The sequence below is a fragment of the Notolepis coatsorum genome (genome assembly GCF_963971535.1).
Source record: "Notolepis coatsorum genome assembly, chromosome: 3".
NCBI classification, from domain to species: domain Eukaryota; kingdom Metazoa; phylum Chordata; class Actinopteri; order Aulopiformes; family Paralepididae; genus Notolepis; species Notolepis coatsorum.
The window spans coordinates 178,668,301-178,693,335 of record NC_140167.1 but is presented as its reverse complement, the minus strand read 5'-3'; the positions used below and the strand labels follow the sequence as shown (position 1 = coordinate 178,693,335).

The following is a 25,035-nucleotide window of genomic DNA, read 5'->3' as shown; positions in this document are numbered from 1 at the left end:
CAGTCCAAGCCCAGCGGCGTAGCAAGGAGCACTCCCGCTCTACCAGCGTCATGAGTGGTGCGGGTGATGAGAAGTCTGATGAAGTGTCCCAGGATGTTGACCACCACATGTCCCTCTATAGCAACGGCTTCGGTGCCTCTACTATGGGTAAGGCCTCATCATGGATGCAACACATATTATATATAGTTCACATGATGTTTTGTGATATAAAAAATAGCATACATGCAATCCTACACTATGGGTCATGTCCTTGCCTTGCATTGTATCTCTCTCAAAGACCTCTCAATAGCCTCTTGTCCACAGTCATGAGCGAGGCAGGGGCTGAGCCAAAGCTTGGTGTTGGTTCACACACAAGCCTTGGCCTTACGGTGCTAACACCTCAGGCTTCTGGATCCTTCCTACCCCCTAGACTCCTAGAGCAGTGCTTCTTCCAATTTAGTTAGTGCATCTTATTCCATTTTGACCTCTAAGAAGCATGAAAGTGACTCAAACTACCATTGTCGTAATCCTCATATACGTATTTACAAAGCAAAAATCCTTCATCATTTCTTTATTTCCTTTTCCCCATTCAAAGCAAACTGACAGTTGATGTGACATTTATAGAAAGTAAAAAGAGTATTATTATTATTATTATATTGATATAACACTGATATTAACTGCTATGTTATTTATGTAGTTTAATAATTACATTATAATAATAATATACCTTGACGTTTTGTGATTCTAACAGGCTGTTGAGAACCACTGCCATAGAGTCTAGGTTAGAGAAGCAGGCTTGTGACTAGAGTTGTCTGTTTGAATCCCCAGACAGGCAGGGAAATCTAGCTGGGGGAAGTAGATGAGTAACGCTCTCCCCTGATGTTAAATGTGTGGACATATTCCATTATGTCAACATATCCTCTTGCCTTGCCTTGACTAACAGTGGTTGTGTGTGATTTCTCCTGTCTGTAGGCTACCACCAAACTAAGACTGTGGAGCTGCAGCAGAGGTCATCATCAGTGGCCACCCAGCAGACCACTGTCTCCTCCGTCCCCTCCCACCCCTCCACCACTGGGGTGAGTACTACACACACATTACATAGGCCTGGGGTCAGTACTACACACACATTACATAGGCCTGGGGTCAGTACTACACACACATTACACAGGCCTGGGGTCAGTACTACACACACATTACACAGGCCTGGGGTCAGTACTACACACATTACACAGGCCTGGGGTCAGTACTACACACACATTACATAGGCCTGGGGTCAGTACTACACACACATTACATAGGCCTGGGGTCAGTACTACACACACATTACACAGGCCTGGGGTCAGTACTACACACACATTACACAGGCCTGGGGTCAGTACTACACACACATTACACAGGCTTGGGGTCAGTACTACACACATTACACAGGCTTGGGGTCAGTACTACACACACATTACACAGGCTTGGGGTCAGTACTACACACACATTACACAGGCCTGGGGTCAGTACTACACACACATTACACAGGCTTGGGGTCAGTACTACACACACATTACACAGGCCTGGGGTCAGTACTACACACACATTACACAGGCCTGGGGTCAGTACTACACACACATTACACAGGCCTGGGGTCAGTACTACACACACATTACACAGGCCTGGGGTCAGTACTACACACACATTACACAGGCTTGGGGTCAGTACTACACACACATTACACAGGCTTGGGGTCAGTACTACACACACATTACACAGGCCTGGGGTCAGTACTACACACACATTACACAGGCTTGGGGTCAGTACTACACACACATTACACAGGCCTGGGGTCAGTACTACACACACATTACACAGGCCTGGGGTCAGTACTACACACACATTACACAGGCCTGGGGTCAGTACCACACACACACACAACTAATTCAAATGTACTGTTAAAGTTTGGAATGAATTTAGTGCAATTTAGCACGCATACTGGCCTGAGGTTCTCAAAATTAACTGAACAGTGCCAACTAAGCACAAAGGTCATTGTCATGGAATCCAGGGCGGGATGAATGAATGAATGAATGAAAACTTTATTTAACAGATTGCAGAATGGGTACAATACAGTACGGCTCAATACATACAATTGTTAAGGGGATGCAGACCTGAGAAAGACGTTTGTCTTGTTTCCATCAGGGTCCCCCATTTTCAATTCATATAGACATATATGACATACATGACATACAGATAGTCAGTACTGCTACATCTATACATTTATGACATACCAGATTTGCAAATACAGTACTTTTTGTGATACAGAAGGAGTCAAGAAAAGGGAGTATATACATTTGACGTAGAAACTGTACATTGGAGGAGGTTGGGTGGGGGGGGTTGGGTACATTGGGATATTGACAACCATACTGGGTAATTTACATTGGAGGTGGTTGGGGGGGGCGGGGGGCACACTGTATAAACAAGTAACACTGTACATTGAGGGGGGGGGGGAGGAGACACTGTACAAACAAACACAATTGTACATTGAACTATTGACAAAACCATACTAGGTAAATGACTGTACATTGGAGGGGGTTGGGTTAGGATATTTACAGGGGCCAGTGTTGAATTGCAGTCTCCCGTAGGTGTCCCTTGAGAGAGGTTTTGAAAGTGGGTAGTGATCCACATTCCTTTACAGCTTTGGGTAGGGCGTTCCACATTGATGTGGCATAATTGCGAAACGTGTTTAGTCCCTTATTTGAGCCGAATCTGGGTTTAACATGATTTGTGGAGCTCCCTCTGGTGTTGTGATCGTGGTATTCACTGACCTTTGGGAAGTATTTTGACATGTACATGGGTACCTTGGTCGTGTAGTGTATCTTGTAGACCAGGCCCATTGCAAGTTGTTGTACTCTGTCGTCTACTCTAAGCCATCCTAGGTTGTCAAAGTGGGCAGGGGTGAGGTGGGTTCTAGGAGTAAGGTCAAGCAGTAGTCTGACCAGTTTGTTTTGAGATGTTTGTAATTTTGTTTTTAGCGCCTTTGAGGTGCTTTGGTACCATGAGGTGCAAGCATAGTCGTAGTACCCCTGAATGAGTGCTCCTGCCAGAGACTTCAGGGTGTTCTTGTTTACCAGAGAGGAGATCCGGTACAAGAATCGAGTTCGTTGGTTGACTTTTTTTATTACATTGGATGCCATTTTGTCACAGGAGAGATTAGCCAGGTAGGTAATTTCATCTTTCCTTGTGACAATATTGTCACCCACTGTAACTGAGAAGCCGTCGGTCTTGCTGAGTTTGTTATTTGAACCGAAGAGAATGGACTCTGTTTTGCCCATGTGTAATGATAGTTTGTTATCAGCGAGCCATATGCAGATTCTGCCTAGTTCCGAGCTGAGGGTTTTTTCAACCTGTAACTTGTTCTTGTCAGAGACCAGCAGGGCTGAGTCGTCCGCAAACAGGAACAAGTTGCAGTCACAAGCTGACGACATGTCATTTGCATAAATTAGGAACAGTAGCGGTCCTAGTATGCTTCCTTGTGGAACACCACAGCTCACTGTGAGGGGGGGGGATAGAGTACCGTTTACCTCCACCATCTGTTCCCTCCCCTCAAGGTAGGATTGCATCCAGCTCACTGATAGACTATCAAAACCAATTGCTTTTAGCTTGTCAATCAGAATGGAGTGATTGACCGTGTCAAAGGCCTTTTGTAGGTCCAGCATGACCATGCCGCAGTATTTGCCTGCGTCCACCTCTTGTTTGATGTGGTCATTCAAATAGAGAAGGCATGTGTCAGTGGAGTGGGATGTTCTGAAGCCAGATTGGAATTCGTAGATTAGATTTTTTTCCGCTAGGTACTTTTCGACCTGTTCGTAGACTATTTTTTCCATGACTTTCGAGATGGAGGTGAGAATAGAAACAGGGCGGTAGTTGCCTGGGTCTAATTTGCTGCCCTTTTTGTGCAGAGGGGTCACCCTCGCAATTTTGAAGTCCTTGGGGACGTGTCCCTGTTTTATGGAGAGGTTTATTATGTGTGTGATGATTGGTGTGATGGCGGCTGCTGAGTCTCTGAGGAATTTGGAGGGGATGTTGTCATGGCCAGTGGCCTTGTTAGGTTGGAGGGCGCTCAGTTTATTGAGTACCTCATCTGTTGTTACCATTTCCAGCTTGAAGTCGTCCTTGCGGACCCCTAGGTTTTTGTAGTAAGCTACTATGTGTTCTACCCAATAAAGCCCTGAGTGGGAGGGTAGTTTGTTTACCAGTGTTGTGGCTATGTTTGTGAAGAAAATGTTTAAGTAATTGGCTACATCCAGCTTGTCTGTGATGAGCGTGTTGTCCGTTTTTATGTTTATGTTTGAGAATCTGGTTTTAAGTTTTTTACTGCATCCTAGTTGATTATTGAGTAATTTCCAAAGTTCACGTGGTTTGTTTTTGTTTTCCTCAGTTTTGTCATTGATGAAATTCTTTTTTGCAGTTTTGATCATGGAGTTTACGTCGTTTCTTAGTCTGTTTCTTTCTAGTTTGAGTTCAGTCACGTGGGCTTGGAGTTCACTGCTCGTGCTTTTAGTAAGCTTTGACTGACTTTTACGAAACTCAGAGCATTTTTTGTCTCTGGTTTTCATAGCGGCCAGTATTTCGGAGTGCATCCACGGCTCAGCGCGATTTTTTACCCTGGTGGTTCTTAGGGGGGCCATGTCGTTTAGTATTGCTGAGAATTTGGTTTTGAAACCTAGCCATGTTTCGTCAACCAGTGTACCATTGAGTTCATCTGACCAGTCCAGACTCTCCAGTTCAAGGTTGAAGGCCTCGCTAGAGTAGGTTTTGAGGTCTCTAGATGTGACTGTTTTGTGGCAGCCAGCCTTTTGTTTTAGTTTTTTTCGGGTACAGAATATCATATAATGATCACTTAACCCACATGCTATAACCCCTTTATTTGAGATCTTGGACTTGTCGGAGGTCAGAATGAGGTCAATGGTAGTCTGAGTTGATTCACATACACGTGTGGGTTGGGTGATTAGCTGGCTGAGGCCATGCAGATCACAAAACCTACTGAAGGCCTTGAAGACGGGTGCATCTTTTCGTTCCATATCCGTGTTCCAGTCTCCAATAAGAATTTTGTCTACATCCTCAACTCCAGCTAAACACCCATCCAGTGTATCATAAAAGCCACTATGATCTGGCGGCCTGTAGACTGTGCCAACCAGTAGGGATTTCGCCCTTTCGAATAGGATTTCCACCCATACAGTTTCAATTGATTTATGATTCAGGTAATTTCTGTTGATGAATTTGGTGTCCTTGTGTATGTACATACAGACACCACCTCCATGTTTGTTCCTATCATTCCTGATTATTGAGTAGTTCTCAATCTCTATCTCTGGATCTTTTACAGAATCGTCGAGCTTAGTTTCTGAGAAGCACAGTATGTTTGCCTTACCATTTATGAATATTTGTTTGATTTCATCCAATTTGTTTTTTAAGCTGTTAATGTTAATGTGAAAAATGTTCAGTCCATTGGCGTTGGTTATTTCATTGATGTTGGCAGGTTCGAAGTATTGTCCGTTTGTGATCTGTTCCTCTGTGTTGTTGTGGGTGGGAAGGGGGGAGGGGGGGGTCGGGTCCCGCGCCGTGCTGGAACAACAAAGAAGTGGGGAGGGGGGGGTCGGGTCCCGCGCCGTGCTGGAACAACAAAGGACTCGTTCCTGGTTGTTTTCGTTGTTAGCTCTGCTAGCTAGCCGGCTATCGGGCGTCGAGATGTTTACATCCCGCGTCGAGATGGTCGTCATGGTTTCGACCCTCGGTTCACCTCCTCTCGTCACTGCCTCACGTGTGCTCGTCTGCTGTGGCGTCATTGGGGGAGCTTCGCCGCCCGCGCTGTGGATGTAGCCACAGGTTGCGTTGTTGATGCTGTTGGTCGCAATGGGAACCTCCATCGCTTCTTGCTGTAGTCTCTGGTTCCGTGTCATTACGGGACCAGGGTTCTGATGTATGTCACCCGACATGAGCAGATATAATAAAAACATTGATCTCTTATTACACTTGCCTGCCGGGGGTAATTTCTTTCGTTCCGGATTTGCAGTAAGTACTGCGTGGATCGCCGTGGCTCCGAAGGCTGGATGTTTCCTCTCCGTGCCCGTTAACAAGTAGAAGTCGCAATGGGACTGTTGATTTACGTTTTCGCTACCCTCCACTTCTGTCTGGAGTTGCTGCTTGAGTTGTGAATTCAGGTACAAATCCATAATCCACAGGAGGGAAAGTAGAAAATGCGCAAAGTACTTTTTTGTTGTTGTTGCTCTGTTGCGTTGGTTACGGGAGCTACGTAAAATGCGACCGTCCATGTTGAAGCCGGATGTGAAACGTTGCAAAGGATTATGATAGATCATTAGTTGTTGACAATGATAGTGTGGTGTGGCTCTGTGTGAGTGAGCTGTTTTATGGTCTGGCAGTGGAGAATGAAGTATGCCAGCGGCACAAAGAGAGAGGCGTCTGTGTCTGATTTGCTCTGGACTCCTGAGAACCGTTTCTCTGGCTTTTATAAAGTGAGATCTTTATCACATTGAGGAGGAAAAACAAGTAACAGTAGCCTTTACTTACAGTTCAGTTAATCATGTTGTGGTTCCTCTGTTGAAAGTTAAAACCACTGCCTCACCTTAGTGAAGTATGCAAGTCAAGTCAAGTCATTTATTTATAAAGCACGTTTAAGAACTCAAGAGCTAACCAAAGTGCTGTACAATCAAAGCATATGTCATAATATAAAATACAAAAATACAAAAAGGCACAGCAGGGCAAGACAGTACATTCAGAGAATAGGACAACAGTAAGACATGCAGATGATATGGCTCTGGTAGCTCGCCTGACCAATGTTCAGTCCACACATATGTGAACTACAGTATGTTGCCGAACTGACTGTGTGGTTTGATAAGTGGTTCAGTCCTCTTAGCTACTCTCTGTGCCTTGCCCCATGTAAGATTCATTCATCTCAGCTTGTCTGTTCTACATCAGGGCCCTCATTCATCAACGTGTCTTACGCACAGATTTGTGCTTACCCTGTGCGTACGATCATTTCTAAGCAAAGAGTGGGATTCATCAATTTCAACTTGAACTTGACTCCGTGCTTACGTGTACGCACAGGTCAGAGCACACTTAGCTGACGCCCAGTGGTAGAATATATTATTACAACAAGGAAATGAGCTTCTGTGCATAATAACACTGGCGGAGCGCAGTCAGTCAGTAGCCTACACCCCGTGTATTCCGATGAATGAATGAATGAATGAAAACTTTATTTAACAGATTGCAGAATGGGTACAATACAGTACGGCTCAATACATACAATTGTTAAGGGGATGCAGACCTGAGAAAGACGTTTGTCTTGTTTCCATCAGGGTCCCCCATTTTCAATTCATATAGGTTCGATAACGCTATATAAACCATGCTGCATTCATTCTGAGAGAAAGATCTATTATTCCAAATGCTATTTATAGGGTTTTGACCATAATTACACTACTGTTGCTATTTTACAATGAACTATAATGAATTACGGTTCATACAGAAGTTCTGTATGAACCGTAATTCATTATAGTTCATTGTAAAATAGCAACAGTAGTGTAATTATGGTCAAAACCCTATAAATAGCATTTGGAATAATAGATCTTTCTCTCAGAATGAATGCAGCATGGTTTATATAGCGTTATCAGAATATACGGGGTGTAGGCTACTGACTGACTGACTGTGCTCCGCGTAGCTTGATTGATTGATTGATTGAAAAGTTTATTAACAGATTGCAGAATGGGTACAGTACAGCTCAGTACATACAATTGTTAAGGGGATGCAGACCAGAGAAAGACTTTCGTCTTGTTTACATCAGGGTCCCCCATTTTCAATTCATCATAAATCATAAAGCTCAACTCGTTATTATTTTGCGCACAGACCGCAGAAACACGGGAACATTTTGATTATATTTAAAAGGCTTTACGTTAAACGAAACAAGTGGAATTTCGAAGCTGTAAGCAGAATACAAGGCATATGAATATAGTGTTCTTCCCCCTTTTTACTGTATAAGAAAGAATAGAAAACGCATTGCAATGACACCAGATAGTGGACAGACTATGTATATGATGGGATTCAAGTTCGCGTTTTTGTTGATCATAGGCATGCTGTCAGAGTATGATATCTTAATCAAACATTCTAGAACATTTGTCGTCACAGATCATGTCCTAATAGAACATAGGCTATGGCATGGATTGTGATATTGTGTGGACTGTTATTATTACTGTACCGGTACCACCCATTGTGACAACAGCCTTGTGAGTCCCGCACACAAACATGATGGAATTCAAGTTCATGTATTGAAAGGCAGGCTACATCATACATGCAGTGTGATTCATTGTTCTTGTATATGCTCTCGTATTATTGTTTATATAGGCTACCCAATACTGACATCAAAATAGATTGTAGTATGCCTCTAGAAATCATATGCAGCAGGTAGAAAATTGACGGGAGATCCATCGCGTGCACGAGCTCAAACGTAGGATCAAAGTCATATTCATCATGACAGGTGTGCGTAGAACCTGCGTACGCACGTGTGATGAATCCCGACTTCCCTGTGCGTACACTGGTTCTACATTCTGTGCTTACGTGTGGAAATAGAACATGTTCTACGCACACATTGATGAATGAGGGCCCAGGTGTTTGTTTTGGCTGTCCAGGCTTTTACTTTCCAGGTGGTGTCCATCTTAATGCCGTCCTGTCCTGGTCCATTCTTTCTGAGTGTGTGTCCTATAGCCATCCGAGCCACCGGCAGGGTCAAGTACCACACTATAGCAGTCAGTTTTGCAGTGCAGATCCTTATTTGATATTTTGAACGGCCAGAAGATGCGGCAGATTTTCCTCAGCCACCCATTGTGGAAGACATGTCTCCTTTTACCATTCACCAGCATTCTGAGCCATACATCAGGACATATTGCTGTTATAGTCAAATCTTAGCCCTAAAACTGTATTGCCTAGAGTAGACTTATAGATCGGCTGAAGTCTTGCTAATGCCCCACAAGCTTTGGTAAGCCTTGCTTAGACGTCCTTTTTTGCCCCATTCAGTTTTCTCCTGTAGATGATCTCTCTTTGAGGAGAGGGCTGCCATCAGGTGATCAAAGATATTCTGGTTTGAAAAGAGCAATCTTAAACTCAACATGAATTAGACTAAGAAGATGTGCCTTGGTCAATGACCAAGATGTGCGAGCAAGTACCCTGTTCCAAATACCTGGGCACTGAAATAAACCAGACCCTCTTATTTGGAGAGGCTGTATATAAGGCCCAGCAGCCTACTTAAGAGGATTCAGTGTCAAAAAAATTATCTTGAGAAGTGTCTACCAAGCTCTGTACCAACTTTCAACATTGTGTCCTGGTTTGGTCACTTATCTGTGAGGAGGAATCACACAGATTGCACACAGACCCAGCTCTCAGAACATCATGACCAACAAATACTGTGTTCTTTTATGTGCATTTGATGTTTTTATATGTATTGTATCTCCATGTGAGCTATGCACCAGCAACACATTTCTGTTCATGTTAATTCTGTTCCAATCTTGAATCTCATCGAACAATAAAGACTTATTCTGTGGACCACCGGGACTCATCTCTCTCCTATGGTTCTTACCCCCCAGAAAACTGTGCGTGCCATGTATGACTACGCCGCAGCCGACAACGATGAAGTGACCTTCAAGGAAGGTGATGTCATCGTTAACGTGCAGTCCATCGATGAGGGATGGATGTACGGTACCGTGCAGCGCAGTGGCAAGACTGGCATGCTGCCTGCCAACTACATTGAAGCGGTCTAAAGACAAGGCGCCCGCCCCACGCGAGACACGTCCACAGGGCAAGATGATGTGGTCCACCTGCGGCTGGGTCTATGGTTTGGTGCAACGTCTAGCGCTTAAGTCTTTTAGCTCTGTAACTGTATTGTAATTTCATTGTGAGTCCATCGTACATGCTACCGTGTTTCCTATGTATGTCTACCATTTGCCTATTTTGCTTATGGATGTGATGCAAGAACCTGAAAAAAGACATACTTGTTGAATGTTAAAAGTATTCCAAGACTGTCTTGCTAGAACATTAATACAATCTTTGGTAAACAGCCCACAATTTTGTAAATTGCAAAACCATCTTATTTAATATATATCTGTAATCCAAATGTTAAACTGATGGACATCAACTGCAACTCATCACAAGACAAGATTAAAGAAAAGAGAACCTGAAGGAGGCATCTACCATCTTTCTCCTCCATGATCAAACCAGTCTTGAAAAGTAATATGACACAAGTCTTCCCTCCTTTGCTGAAGGCTGACCACTAGCATGCATGCGTTTGTTTCTTCCAGTTACCAAAGTATAGGATAAGGGAAATATGTTTAGTAGGAAATAAAGCACACCAAGCTTCTGCAGTGTTCCGCTTTCTTTATTCCATTGGACATTCTAGTACTACCTCAACTTCAGCTCTGCTTATATCACATTCACGGTCTAGCCATGAAACAGATTTTCATTTGCAGAATACCTTTTAGAATTCCCAGCAGGTTCTCAAACGATCCTAGAACTTGCAAAGCTGAAGTCATTCAACAGTGTGATCACGTTGAAGATTAAATCCATGCAAGCTATGTTGTTTTGAATGAGGCACCAACTGAAGGTGTATATGCAAGCCATTGAGACATGCCTCTGGTGTCTGGGCATAAATCTGATTTGACCCATGCCACATCATTGATTAGAAAGTTAGGTGACAACAGTATTTCCCAACTTTGATATGATCAGTAGATCAGATTGTCATGTTCTGCTGATGTAAATGTAGCCCATACAGTTAGTTTTACTATTGTACATCTGCGTCTTGGAAAAGGTTTTATATCATCCTAAATCTCAATACTTTTTCTAAAATCCATGGACATTTAAAATGTAAAATGTTTTGATTTTGACATAATTAGTGCTGTTAACTACCACTGCATTGTGTCATTTCAGATATTAGATGGACCACTTACCAATAGTGAACTTTGTTTTGTTAAACTTTCAAATCATTTTAAAAGTAGATGCTCCATTTTCAGATGGGGTCTTTCTTTTTGGAACAAACAGAACATCAGCCCATAATCATCTATAACTTTTGAGTTTTATTGATGTACTTTATAACATTAATACAAATAAAAGGGATGCACAACCATCTAATGCATCATGATGACATGACATAGGAGATATTAGGAAAAGGTGTACAAACTAGTCAAAGCTTAAAAATATACACTGCATTTATATAGCACTTTTACAACTTATGCCTCACATTCACCCATTCACGCAGACATTCACACACCGATGGTGGAGGCGACATGCAAGGGGCCAACCTGCTCATCGGGAGCAGTTAGGGGTTAAGTGTCTTGCTCAAGGACACTTCCGACACACTGCCTCTACCTCCTGAGCCACTGTTGCCCCCCATACACTAAAGTGTTGTAAACTAATGACCACCTAGAACTAGTATCAGCAGTTTAAGTGATGGAGGTTGCGCCTCACAACCCGCCTCATCCCCCAGAAGCAGAGCTGAAGAAGAGGCATCAGGGAGCGTCGCCTTGTCGACACAGCAGCCGTTTCTGGAGCTCCACCACCACGCTCCTCGCCATGCAGAGCAGGTTATCGTGCAGATGAACCAGCTGCTCTGAAGAACAGTGGTCAAGTTCTTCCGACTCCATCCTGGAGCGGAGGGCCTCCACCGTAGACGGCAGACACTCTGGCGTCAGGTGCCCTACAGAGTTGTGCTCCTTGGGGCGCCCGTCAGGTGTCCTGCTGCCATCCTGTTCTGGATCCACTGGCACGGGCTCGTCAACCAACTCTATGGCTGTACCGAAGAGACAAGAGAACATACCGTCGTTTACATGCTAAACCTAATGAGAATTCATGCTGTGGATACAGAGGATGTTTATTAGTTACTGAAGGCGATGACCTTTGTTTAAGTTTGTTATAAATTTTTTTATCCAGGGACAGTGCAATGAACATCTTCGGTTTCCACATCAATGTAAATGTGCCAGATTTGAGCTAATTAGCTAGTTTCCATCTGTAGTCCCTGCCTACCATGCAGGTCTTTATGGTGTGGGAGGAAACAGAGTATCCAGAGGAATCCATGCGAACACGGGGAGAACATGTAAACTCCACACAGAAAAGTCCCCTGCTGGGGTTCGAATCCAGGACCTTCTTGCTGTGAGGCAGCAGTGCTAACCAGTGCAACCACGTGTTTCAGCAACAGGGGACATGCGTCTGATGTTTGTCCAACTATGGTCTTGCAGTCTACCTGCACTTTATGTCAGGTCCTGTGTACCACATGTTTTGGCAGCAAATGACCAGGTCACATTTCCTTGCTCATGTACTGTAGGCCTACTGAGCAAATAAAACCAAGAAACATACCCAGAGGCTCAGCTGAGGTCTTGTCATCCTCCTCCAGGTTCTCCATAGTGATTGGCTCCTCTAGTTCAGAAGTCATCTTCTCCATTTCATCAAAACTCTTCAACTCATCAGCACCCCGACCTTTGCGCTGCAGGAAGGAGGTTCAAAAGGGCAAATGCAAAATATAACTGGCAATCAAGTCATTATCCATAGTAACCCTTGAGTATGGTTTAAATAAATAGAAATAATACTTTTACTACTATAAGTACAAATCAAATATAAATTAGTGTATGTGGCATAAGGAGGTAGAATGTATAGTCCTACATACCTGTTGTTCATGATATGTTCTAAGTGCCCTCTTTACGTTGGAGATCTTTGGAGAACGAATAGGCAGATTCTTGACCTCACTAGGAGTAAGAGCACTGAGGTCACCCACTGTTTTGATGTTCCTAGCTCGCACTAGTTGCCCAAAACCACGAGGCCTGCAGGGGAAAAAAGGAGGACAAGGTGTTTAAGTCAAGAGAACACATTGAACACTTGAGATGAAACACCATACACAAAGTTTTCAAATCCTTTGGACAGCCTTTGTATTTGGAATTGTAAAATCAATCCAAATCACATAGGAGTGAATGCGATACATCACCAAAGAGAACTCGACCCCACCATTCTAAAACTTTAAAATAGAAAACACTCCAGGTCTGGTATATCCCTCCTCCAGACAGAGTCTAGTTGGAGGGTTTCATACGAGGACGTTAGTAATTGATGATAAAATTCTGAAACAAAACCTCTCGATGTCTCTCTTTCGTAGAAGAATTTGTGGTATCTGTGGTGTTCAATTGGTCTGTCTAATGGAACACCGTGAGACTTCAAACATAGCTGTAACTGTTTGTAAAAAAGCCATGTGGACTTGGTGAGATTACATTTTTTGCGTATTTCTTTATCACTACAAAAACCCTGTTTGTTAAAAACATCCCCTAATGAGTGTATGCCTTGCTCTTCCCATATAGGGAATCTTATAGGTCGTTTTTCAATTAAGAGTGCATTGTTATTGAATAAGGGAGTATGATTGTGCCATTTATGTGGGTTAGGATTTTTTTTTTGTGATTCACGCCATATCCGGATCGCATGAGTAATTATGGGGCCAAATTTTCGTTCACAGTGCTTGATTGATAGTTTAGTGTATGCTATGTCCTTCAGTCTATGTGGGGATACTATGTTTTCTTCTAATTTTCTCCAGGATACTGATGCTTGGGGGTCAAACCATGTTGTCAATGGTCTTAATGTGTACGCCTTAAAATATTGGAAAAAATCTGGAAATGCCATGCCACCATCTGCTTTATTTCTCTGTGCGGTGGATCTTTTTATACCAGACCTGGAAAATGACTTTGATTGGCAAGGAGCCTGGGCAAATGTCCGACTTACATCAAGGAACCCGGATCATCAACAAATCAATCTTAACTATATTCACAGGACATACTTGACTCCTATAAGACTGAGCAGAATGGGGCTTAAACAAGACTCCAAATGCTCCCAATGTACAAATGGGGACGAAGGGACATATATGCACATGTATTGGGACTGCCCACCAGTTAAGGCATTCTGGAGGACAATTATCAAAACTCGTATCTTGGAATATACCTGTACACCCCTCGGTATTACTATTGAATGATGTTTTTGAGTTTGCAGTGAATCCACAGCTAAAGAGATTGGTTTTATCGGGTATCACAGTAGCTAAAAAGCTGATCGCATCACGCTGGTTTCAACCGGAAGAAATGTGCCGTAAAGTTTGGTTTCTTACATATCTCGATGGGATTTATCAAGAAATATCTACAGCAAGAATTCTGGGTCTCAATGAATCCAAAATGTCAATGTGGTTAGAAGTGGTGGAGAGAATAAAAGCTAGCTTATAATGGTAGTGTCTGGTTAGGTGCGAGGGATAGTGGAGGTACTTCTCAAGGTGGGGTCCGGGAGGGGGGGGTTCGAGCTGGAGCATATGTGTGTAGGTTTTTAGATAACAGGTATTAGGGGTATATCTTATATAAGACAATTAACTAAAATGTGATCTCATTGGATGTGCTCTGACAATTAATGCTTGTATATCTTATCGTGTGTTGTCATGTTTGTTTATGTGTTTGTTTAAAAAATACAAAAATAAAATACAAAAATAGAAAACACTCCCAACATTACATTTTTAGACAATAGTGAACATTGTTCATCTTAATAATTTACTTATTTTCTGCCATCATTACAGAAAGTGTGAATCAGAAATATCAACCCTTTGTTGTACACTATGTTGTCTGATACATTGTACATTGTTGTCTGTAGCTATGTTTGTACTGCGCTTAAAATTGACATGTCTATGTAGTTTGTCATATTGTTATTTGTAGTCATGTTTTGTATTGCTCAACCACAATGGAAATAAGTCTAGACTTTTTTGTGTTTCATACTTGATGTTTTCTTGAATCTTGAATCTTTTATCAAATCAAAATCACTAACCACATGTTGGAGGTGATCTGAGGCAGCACAGCCTCCACAGGTGTAGAGCAGCCAACCAGGGCAGGGTAGACACAATCCTTGGGAATCGCTCGTGGCTCCTGGCCCATCTCGGAGATCTAGAAGATAATGGTGTAGTAATTTGAGCTGAATTTTCCAGCACGGCCAGGACAATTATTCCCATTAAATAGTGGACCATACAGGAAAATTGGTTGAAAGCTGTATAAAGTTGATAGTGAAGCTAAATGTCTCTTATGAACTGGGGTGCATACCAGGCATTTCTTAGAGCTTTTGTATCTTGGGCTGTGGAGGTTCCTTGGACTCAGAATGAGCAGGCCTTTTGTTGGAGTAGTGATGCACTGTAAGAGTCATATGGAAACAAGTCAAGATAGGCCGAAGATTATTTAACTTTTTGTACACAAGGCAATTGAAATTTGTCTTTTTGCATATCCATCCTTATTACATACACACAGTCCCCCACACATATGCATTTCATCAGAGAGGTCGGAGTGTAGGGTCGTTGGCAGTGCAATGCCCCCTGGAGCAGTTTTTGGGGTTCAGTGCCTTGCTCAAGTTCACTTAGGCAGGATGGTGGGCACCGTATATGTAATACCAGCCACCCTTCAGTCACCAGCTCACAGATGGAATACACCCTCCTGGATCAAACCAGCGACCTTTTGGTTAGTGGTCGGCCTCTTTACCTCTAGGTCATTTCAGTTCATCTGGACCTCGGAATCATTTGACGGAACACTATTTTGTACCCCTATCAGCTGACAGAATTCTAGTCAAGTCATGACTAAAGCAATTAGGCCTCACAAATGTATCACATACCGGCTGTGGGATGCCGCTGGTGGTGGTTTTGAACCTTGGCGAGCTGTTTCTGACAACTGGACTGCGACGGTCAATGTCATCAGCCAGCTCCTGGTGGTGAATTGGATCAGCGAAGGACACGCGTCTGGACTGTGAAATAAGAACAGTTGAAGTCAAATAACAATATGGGCCAAGACTCCGTTTCAGCCTAGTAAAAATAAATTAACAAATGTATACCCCATACATTTATGATTTGTATTGTGTCATGTACATATTTAATGCGTCTTAACACTAGGGCTGCAACGATTAGTCTACATAAAAACTCGTCGGCGCCGAATTTTTGCGTCGATGCTTCTCAGCTCTGGTCCAGCTGAAGACAAAGCAGAGGAACAGATTAGACATTGAGCATGACCTCAGAGTTGCTTTGTCTACCATCACCCCAGACTTTGAGACTCTTGTCAGGAGCAAACAACATCCCCAGTTATCCCATTAGTTCCCTGGGATATGTCATAAATGTATAGATGTAGCAGTACTGACTATCTGTATGTCATGTATGTCATATATGTCCTGATGAATTGAAAATGGGGGACCCTGATGTAAACAAGACGAAAGTCTTTCTCTGGTCTGCATCCCCTTAACAATTGTGTGTATTGAGTTGTACTGTATTGTACCCATTCTGCAATCTGTTAATAAAGTTTTCAATCAATCAATCATGTTAAGCTAAGAAGTCTGCTAAAAAGGATATATTATTTATTATAATTATTTTATTTCATTTTTAGCCCTAGTTGCACTTTTGTTGCAACCCCAGTTATCCCATTAGTTCCCCCAAACTTACTGCCGGTCTATTATGTTACGCTAAAAAGTCTGCTAAGAGCCCGGAAAAGGAGCCGCGCCCACAGGAAGCAGAGATGGAGGGTGTGACAGAAATAATCGCTAGATTAGTCGACTAATCGAAAAAATAATCGACTACCAAAATAATCGTTAGTTGCAGCCCAACATTTAGACAACATGTTGTGAAGGATCAGATTAAACCGAATATATATATTTATTTATGGATATATATTTAATAGTATTTGTATATCGTTTGATATCCCTTGTATATTCCTTGTACATATACACTGAATATCCCTTTAGTCTACTAACAGCCCATAATAGTTTCATTCTCTCATTGGACAAGAACCTGGCGCCAGCAGCCAAGCCCCTTGGTTCAAGTTCAATCGTGCCGACGAACATGTCGTTACTAGCCCGGTTCCGCGTAGGAATACGTCTGGCGAAATACGAATGGTACTATTTGTTCACAGCGCATATATATATGGCGCAAGTAAAGTAGAACTTGCTTTTAGTCCCTTAGCCCTTAGTTCTTTACCGTCCAACCTAGTGGCAAGACGTTAAGCCTCACCCACGATACACGTGTGGTGCAGTATGGTCAACTTGGCCTCAGAATGGCATTGAGACATCGTGTGGATTAATAGTTGAATTGTCATAGTTTGGCACTATACCGTCGAGTGGGACGTATTTCTATTAAGTTAATAATAGTCTATTATGTATGGTGCATCGTTCGGTTAGAGTTATAAAGTGAGCAGTACCCCCATCGTTTCCTCGCGTTATCTAGAGTCTTAACCAGGCTGGGCAGACCACGTGTGGTGCTTTCATCCGAGGAGTTCTGGGCTAGGACGAGTGGACCTGCACATTGGATTACCTTACCCGGACGACGGCGAGCCCTACACGGCTTGGATTATCTACTTGCTTTGGGTGCTTTGATTTATGCCATGGATAACAGCCAACACTGGTAAGTGTTGGAACTACCCCCGAGAGGAGTCCAGGTGAGACGGCGCTCTAACCCGAGTGAGGTCGCCTCACGTCTCTTCGTTGTGGACCGGCAGCTACCGTCTACAAGAGGGCCCAACTGTATTCATCTGTGGACCAAGGTTCTGTGGGCACCGTGTTCAGCACTCTGAATTCTCCCAAGAAATCGTTGGCCAGATGGGATATCGCCAGCGGCTCTCCTAACCCCCCCCCCCCCCTACTGACTTACAACCAGCGGGACCCCCTTTAGTGTATCCAGCTATAATCATTTAAGTACCATCGCTATAGTTCCCTAAAGAACCAGGTTGTATACTTGCTTCCTGCGTAACCAGAGATTGGACATTCAATGTTGATTTGCCTACGAATACTCATTTGCCTTACAAGTGCATTCAAATCATAAATGTCATTAAGTGAACGTTGTATATACCCTTTGCTATATATTAAATATTCGATTTATACATTTGTGTGGACTTGGTTTCATGGTGGGAAAGTGTTCATCATATCTATATCATGTACTGTGTGGCCAGTAGTTAAAGTACATAAAGCGGTAGTGGTTTAATGATACCATACTTATCAATACAGTCAGGGAATTGTACCCCTCAGTTACACAACACGTTTGATAAAGTGGCTACCTTTACGAGAGGCGAGGGAGTTTCTTCCTCCAGAGGTCTTTTCTGACCCTTCTTGAGAATGCTGGTGGAGGGGGAGGCTGAGGGAGTCCAAGACCCCCTGGTCCGACCACTACAGGGGCTCTGGTCGACCTCTGGCCCAGTTACAGCATCCTGGCCCTCCTGCTTGGTAGGAGAGTCCTTAGAGGTGGTCTCCGAGGACACTGGGGCATCAAAGACATCAGGCAAAGAGGTAACTGAACCAACCAGATCCAAGTCATTGTTGTCTATTTGAGTTTCCTCTTCCTCTTCACATTGCCTTCCAGGGGCATCGTTGTTCTCTGCCCCCTCTTGTAGAGGTGCTATATCTTGACCATCTCCCTGCACTTCCATCTCCTCTACTGTTGTCCTCGTGTCCTGGCAGTCTGGTTGGTCCTCTTTGATAGAGGTGTACTGCTCCTCTGGAGGTTCATTTAAGGCACTTGGACAATCCGGTTGGTCTTGCCCAGTAGACTCACTGATGGCATCTTCATCAGCTTTGTCCTCCACTAGAACATTGGAGGGTTTCGGATGTTCTCCATCGGGTTCCACCCGCTGTTCCAAAGTGACGACGGGTTCCACCCGCTGTTCCAAAGTGACAACCTCTACAGGGACATTCTCCTCTGAAGATTCTGACACCAGCAGACTCAGTTTCTCTGTCGTTTCACCGGAGGACGTCTGTGCGTCTGATAAGGAGCCACTTGGCACCAGCGGAGAGGGTAGTGAAACTGGTTCTATAGGCACACTGTTGTCCGGGGTGGAGTTCAACCCAATAGGAGGAGCAGGCAGGTCAAAGGGCAGCTCATCTTGAAGTTGTCCAGCACTAGTCCCATCAGACTCCAGGTTTTCAGGAACCTGTGACTCCCCAGTGTCACTCTCCTGAGAAGAGGCATCGTCAGGGCTTGCCAACTTTGCTTTGGTGTGCCTCTGCCCTCGACCCCTCTTGCGAGGCGACATGTCAACGTGTTTGTTCTTCAGTTCTTGATCAGGTTTTTCTAATACGGAGGGATTTGTGTTTTCGGTCTCTGATTTCTCCAGAATAACGGGCTCCACAGCTTCGACAACCTCCATCTCTTTTTCTGCCTCACTTTGCTCCATGACGTTCTTTGTGACCAGTGGCAGTCTTGGAACCAGCAGATTCTGGCTCGTCAATGAATCTTCTGGATCCTGTAGACTATTGGTTTCTAAGGCGCTGCTGTTAGGTGTGCTTTGGCGATCTTCCTTCGGAGAAGATTCAGAACTGTGCATTACAATGTCTTTCGGCTCAACTTTGGATACCCCCCCTGATCCAAGAGTGAGCGGACTAGGAAGGGGCTTAGATTTGGACGGCCTGCCTCTTCTCTTGACCGGAGAAACATCCTCTCTAGTTTCTGAGTCAGACTCAGATGTCTCCATGTTGACTAATAAACCTTGAGACGATTTACGTTTAGAAATCCTGGACTCGCTTTGGGAGGATTCTGCTGACCAAAAAACGTCTAATGAACTCTCTTTTTTACCTACATTCGTTAAACTAGGACCGTTGGTAGACTCCTCCTCTACATTGTTCTTTCTAGGTCGGCCCCTAGGTTTGGTCTGTGGTGTACTGTACGTCTGACTATTCGCCCTCTCTACTGACTTGGTTTCACTATTATGCTCAGACTCCACTGTTTCAGTAGACATCTTGTTTTGTCTACTTGATCTACCACGTGGCTGACTGTCAGTAGCTGAAGGTGTGAGAGTTTGAGAGTCATCTTGACTAAGCTCCTCATCTGTGCCACCTTTCTTTAGCATAATCCTCCTGCTTGTTCTACCTTGGGATTGGCCATCCGGTTGAGCAGATGGGGTGGGCGTTTGAGAGTCATCTTGACTAAGCTTGTCATCTATGCCACCTTTCTTTTGCATACTGCTCCTGCTTGTTCTACCTTGGGATTTACTATCAGGTTGAGCAGATGGAGTGAGCGTTTGAGAGTAATCTTGACTAAGCTCGTCATCTGTGCCACCTTTCTTTTGCATACTGCTCCTGCTTGTTCTACCTTGGGATTGGCTATCAGGTTGAGCAGATGGAGTGAGCGTTTGAGAGTCATCTTGACTAAGCTCGTCATCTGTGCCACCTTTCTTTTGCATACTGCTCCTGCTTGTTCTACCTTGGGATTTACTATCAGGTTGAGCAGATGGAGTGAGCGTTTGAGACTCATCTTGACTAAGCTCGTCATCTGTGCCACCTTTCTTTTGCATACTGCTCCTGCTTGTTCTACCTTGGGATTGGCCATCAGGTTGAGCAGATGGAGTGAGCGTTTGAGAGTCATCTTGACTAAGCTCGTCATCTGTGCCACCTTTCTTTTGCATACTGCTCCTGCTTGTTCTACCTTGGGATTTACTATCAGGTTGAGCAGATGGAGTGAGCGTTTGAGACTCATCTTGACTAAGCTCGTCATCTGTGCCACCTTTCTTTTGCATACTGCTCCTGCTTGTTCTACCTTGGGATTGGCCATCGGGTTGAGCAGATGGAGTGTTGATCTGAGAATCCCTCCGACTTGGCTTTTTGTTCTGTTCTACAATCCCAAACTCTTCTGAATCACTCAATACCGTGCTCTTCCTTCTCGCCATACCCTGTGACTGGCTTTGTGTCTGAGAATGTGTTGCCCCCTGTGAATCAACTTGGCTAGATACATCTTCATCCTTCTGAGCCCTACTTCTTCGCTTGGGTCTAGCTTCCTCCTCAGTCCCCACAACCGCTTTGCTCCGCCGACCGAGTCTGCCCTGTGATTGGCCGTCGTTATCGGAGGGCGTGTCTATTTGTGAGTCAGTCTGGCTGAGTTCCTTCTCTCTGGCACCTCTCCTCTTGTGCTCGTGTTCGACAAGTAGATCCTCTGAAGAGTTATACAATTTGGTCTTCCTGCGTCCATCAACCTTGGAATTGGTCTGAGAGTTTGTTTGGCTTGATTCACTCTTATCCCTCTGACCCCTGGTTCTCAACTTGCTCCTGCCGTCGTCTTCGACCACCGCAGCAGCCTGCGTGCTTCGCCTGGTCGTTCTGCCTGCCGTTTGGCTGTCATTCAGACTGGCGTCTTTAATCTCTTCTCCAAGTTGCGTCTTTTTTCTCTGCGCTTCCTTCTCCTCTTCCTCCGGTTCATCTCCAGGGCGCAGTGGCTTGACCCTACGGCGTACCGACCTCCTGGCACCCTGAGAGTTTGGCGACGGGGAGCAGTGAGAATCCTCCAGGGTGCTTTCGGGTTCCTCTCCCCGACTGTTTGCATCCTCCACTACGGGAGATTTCTTTGTTTTCTTCTTGTCCTCCACCACAGTCTGGGTGTCTAGGATGATGTCATCCTCATCCTCTGTTCCATCAGTACTCCGTTTCTCTGGCACACGTTTTACTTCAGACGGTTCCACTTTCTCCTCCGGGGAAGACTCTGTGGCTTTGGAGCAGTGTAGATTTGTTTCTCCAGTCTCAGAGGACTTGCCCGGAGAAACCAAAGAGTCAGTGCCACTTTCTGCCTGGGAGGCCTGATAAGCGGGGGTGGGCGGTTGCTGGCTGTTGGAGGTCTTATTGAGGGGTCCTGTGAACTTGGTTACACTAACAGGGCTGGCAGGCTTGCCCTCGATGTATTTTTCCAGAGTGATAAAGGACTGACGACGGCTGCTGGGTTTCTGTGGAGTGCCGAAGACCAAGTCGGAAGAGCCGGAGACGTTGGGACTGATGCCATCTTTAGGTTCCATGTCCTCTGCTGAATTATCTCTATTGTCATTTTCCATTGAAACATCTGCAGACTCAGGAATAATCTCTACAGCAGGCTCCCGCTCGTCTCGTTCCTCTGCCTCGTTCTCTGTAGCCTTTGGACTGACAAAGTCCTGCGTCTCCTTCATTAGAATTTCAGTTTCTTCCTCCATTTCTACATCTTCCTCCTGAACCTGTGGAAAAACAAAAAGACACATATTATAAACACATTTCCTCACAGGAGAGAATTGAGCTGAAAGTCTGAAAGCTCCCACATGTTTCCCTATTTCCCTTCAAACAAACAATCTACTAAAGACAAACAGGGACCGCAGCCAGTCCTGGTGGGGTCCTAAGGGCGACTGGTGTAAAACAATGTCGCTCTGTTGTTCAAGACGGGGGGTTGTCGTTACCTCGACTGGAGCCTCCTTTGCAACATTATCCGTTTTCTCATCTGATGTCAACTTGTCCCTGGGGAGAAAAAGAGCACAGCTGTAATCCATCAAAGCTTCTTCAAAGGGGGGTCAGCGGGGTTGAGATATTTTGTTATTCTGTAGGAGATTGTCAGCACTTACATTGATTCATCCTGGCTTTGGGTGTACTGAGTGAAAACAGTGGTGTCTAGAGAAGCATCCAAGTTGTTGTACATGGCAGGGATGTCAACCCTGTACAACGCAAAGAAAACACAAGCTTTTCATTACACTGGACATTTTAACTGTCCAATTTGCTTTTCGAGACAAGATTAAAGGAATTACATCTGACCTTTTTGTCCTCTTCACTTCCTTCTGGTGCTCCGTCAGCACTCTCTCTTTGGTTTCAGGTGGAATGAAGACGAAGTCTATGGAGGCTTCCTCTTCCAAAACCTCTCTGCGGGGAGGCTTAGGAGAGCCAAAGTCCAGCTTGGTCTGTTGAAGTAGAGGTAAGAATTGCTAGTACAGTACAAATGTAGCATGATACTGCAAAAAGGTTGCCAAACAGACATGGGTACAAGAAAGACTACTAAGAAATGTGTTGTAAAACCTTCTCACTTAACCTTTTATAGTAGCCTGGACAGTATTTACCAAATTAACTATATAAGGGCTGATTAAAACAGTGTTTGCCAGTGATAAAGTAGGCTCATGCTACTGTTGGCAGCAGGATGAAGTAGGTATAAATAAACATTGGAGACTATGTGCAGATGCAAGTTGTTTATATGTATGTTTGTGTGCATGCTGTACCTTATTTAGAGTTGATATCTCAATTCAATGTGCATGACATTTTTGGTTGCTGAAGCAAATAACTGCCAATTGTTTCATGGTAGAATAGTCTGAATATTCCTAAATAAATAACAAGTTAGTCTACAGCATGTGGAGACGGGTTTGGCAGGATGACTGAGGGCAGAGGTTCTCACCGACACAGGCTTGGACGGGGTCTTCGACTTCCTCTCCTTCAGCTCACAAGCCCTGGCCAGCAGAGAGTCTCTCTTCCCTACAGAGGACACCTGCACGCCACTCAGTTTGGTCTCAAACTGGGAACTCTCACTCTGTACACACAAGAGCAGTCATCCATGGTTAAGAATGCATGTGGCATGAGTATACTCACAATCATCCATGGTTAAGAACGCATGAGTATACTCACAATCATCCATGGTTAAGAACGCATGAGTATACTCACAATCATCCATGGTTACACATGAGTATACTCAATCATCCATGGTTAAGAATGCATGAGTATACTCACAATCATCCATGGTTACACATGAGTATACTCAATCATCCATGGTTAAGAATGCATGAGTATACTCAATCATCCATGGTTAAATAAAAATGCATGAGTATACTCACAATCATCCATGGTTAAGAATGCACGAGTATACTCACAATCATCCATGGTTAAGAATGCATGAGTATACTCAAATCATCCATGTTAAGAATGCATGTGGCATGGAAATATTCACAATCATCCATGGTTAAGAATGCATGTGGCATGTATCGATAATTATATGATGGAACATAATGATTAGTTTGAAATCAGTAAACGAACTTACTGAATCCGGTCCACTGAGCTCTTCTGGAACACTGACGGCCTCAAAGCCAGGCAGGATGAGGGGGGTCTTCTGCTTTGCTTGGCTCAGGACGGGTCTGTGAGGGAAGGGACACAACATTTACACATTGTAATCGGGATGGTTGGTCCTGCGAGGTCCTGGAGGCCTGAATACTTTAGACAACAAATGTTTGTTTCCGCGTCTCTGATTGGCCAGGTCATGTGACATGTACGCCCAATTGTGGGACCGCAAGTTTCTACACTGGTTAAGCTTAGGCGCTCTTTCGAAGTTGGTTAAGGTTAGAGTTTGTCTTAGAGCATGGCGATAGAACACCTGCCCTGATTCCAAACTCTAACCATAACCAACTGCGAAAGAGTCGCCTGAGCTTAACCAGTGATAAACTAGGCGTTAGGTAGTTTGCTGCTGTTAGACCCGGAAATGCGCCGCACTTGCCGTCCCACGATTGGCGCACATGTCACATGACCTGGCCAATCAGAGCGCAAAACTCGAACGCGGAAACAAACATTTGTTGTCGAAAGTATAGACGCGTCCTGGAGTGGGGGTGGGTTTAGGGAGAAGTGTCTTTTAGCATTTTTTTTTTTTTTATAATTTTTGTACATATTATTATATATGTTTTTGTATTTTTATAATTATATATATAAATAATTTGTCCTGTTCTCTTGTCTTGTGACCAAAAATGTTATTAACTGTTGATCTATTTATTATTATATATATTTTATTTACTCCTTAATTTATTATTTATATTATTTATTAATTGTGTTCTGGTATGTCTTGTTATATGACTTTTTTTTTTATTAAAAAGATGTGATCAAAATAAAAAAAACATTTACACATTGTAGTAGACAACCAGTTATAAAATACACTGTTCTTGTATTCTATCAATTATTTAAAAACGAATCTTAAAAAAGAAAACACTACTAAACCACCAGATTCTTACCTGAGCTCATCTGGGTACGCCAGGTTGGCAGAGTTGGCGAAGGTGGCGTTCCAGAACTGACAGAGGGGAACGCGGAGCTGCTTGTTCTTATGGGGGAACAGGACGCAGAGCAGAGGGGAGAGCTGAGCCAGGAGCGCGTCATCGTAGGTCAGAGTGCAGCGGGTCTGTAGGCAGCCAAGCACCTCACCAAGCAGCTTCTCCAGCTAGAGGGGAGACGAGGTAAACGGAGAAGATCTTCAGGAAGGCAGACGGGGAGGAA

The 25,035-nt window shown here is 44.0% G+C and overlaps 2 protein-coding genes across 3 annotated transcripts in view; one reads left to right on the top strand and one right to left on the bottom strand.

The window, feature by feature from the left end:
• Positions 1-10,351, top strand: part of neb (nebulin) — a gene marked incomplete at its 5' end in the record, with an annotated part of 147,740 nt that extends 137,389 nt beyond the window's left edge. The window contains 3 exons of the mRNA XM_084311456.1: positions 4-147; positions 952-1,055; positions 9,609-10,351. Coding sequence (XP_084167582.1) covers positions 4-147; positions 952-1,055; positions 9,609-9,782 — 422 coding nt within the window. The 3' untranslated portion in view covers positions 9,783-10,351. The remainder of the gene's footprint in view (positions 1-3; positions 148-951; positions 1,056-9,608) is intronic.
• A 138-nt stretch (positions 10,352-10,489) lies between these two features.
• Positions 10,490-25,035, bottom strand: part of rif1 (replication timing regulatory factor 1) — an 89,428-nt gene continuing 74,882 nt past the window's right edge. For both annotated transcript variants that reach the window (XM_084310221.1, XM_084310222.1), the window contains exons 23-35: positions 24,777-24,979; positions 23,822-23,915; positions 23,186-23,317; positions 22,558-22,700; positions 22,371-22,460; positions 22,209-22,266; positions 18,087-21,992; positions 15,670-15,798; positions 15,111-15,197; positions 14,842-14,957; positions 12,674-12,827; positions 12,367-12,493; positions 10,490-11,803 (exon numbers count right to left, since the gene is read on the bottom strand). In XM_084310221.1, coding sequence (XP_084166347.1) covers positions 11,523-11,803; positions 12,367-12,493; positions 12,674-12,827; positions 14,842-14,957; positions 15,111-15,197; positions 15,670-15,798; positions 18,087-21,992; positions 22,209-22,266; positions 22,371-22,460; positions 22,558-22,700; positions 23,186-23,317; positions 23,822-23,915; positions 24,777-24,979 — 5,520 coding nt within the window. In that variant the 3' untranslated portion in view covers positions 10,490-11,522. The remainder of the gene's footprint in view (positions 11,804-12,366; positions 12,494-12,673; positions 12,828-14,841; positions 14,958-15,110; positions 15,198-15,669; positions 15,799-18,086; positions 21,993-22,208; positions 22,267-22,370; positions 22,461-22,557; positions 22,701-23,185; positions 23,318-23,821; positions 23,916-24,776; positions 24,980-25,035) is intronic.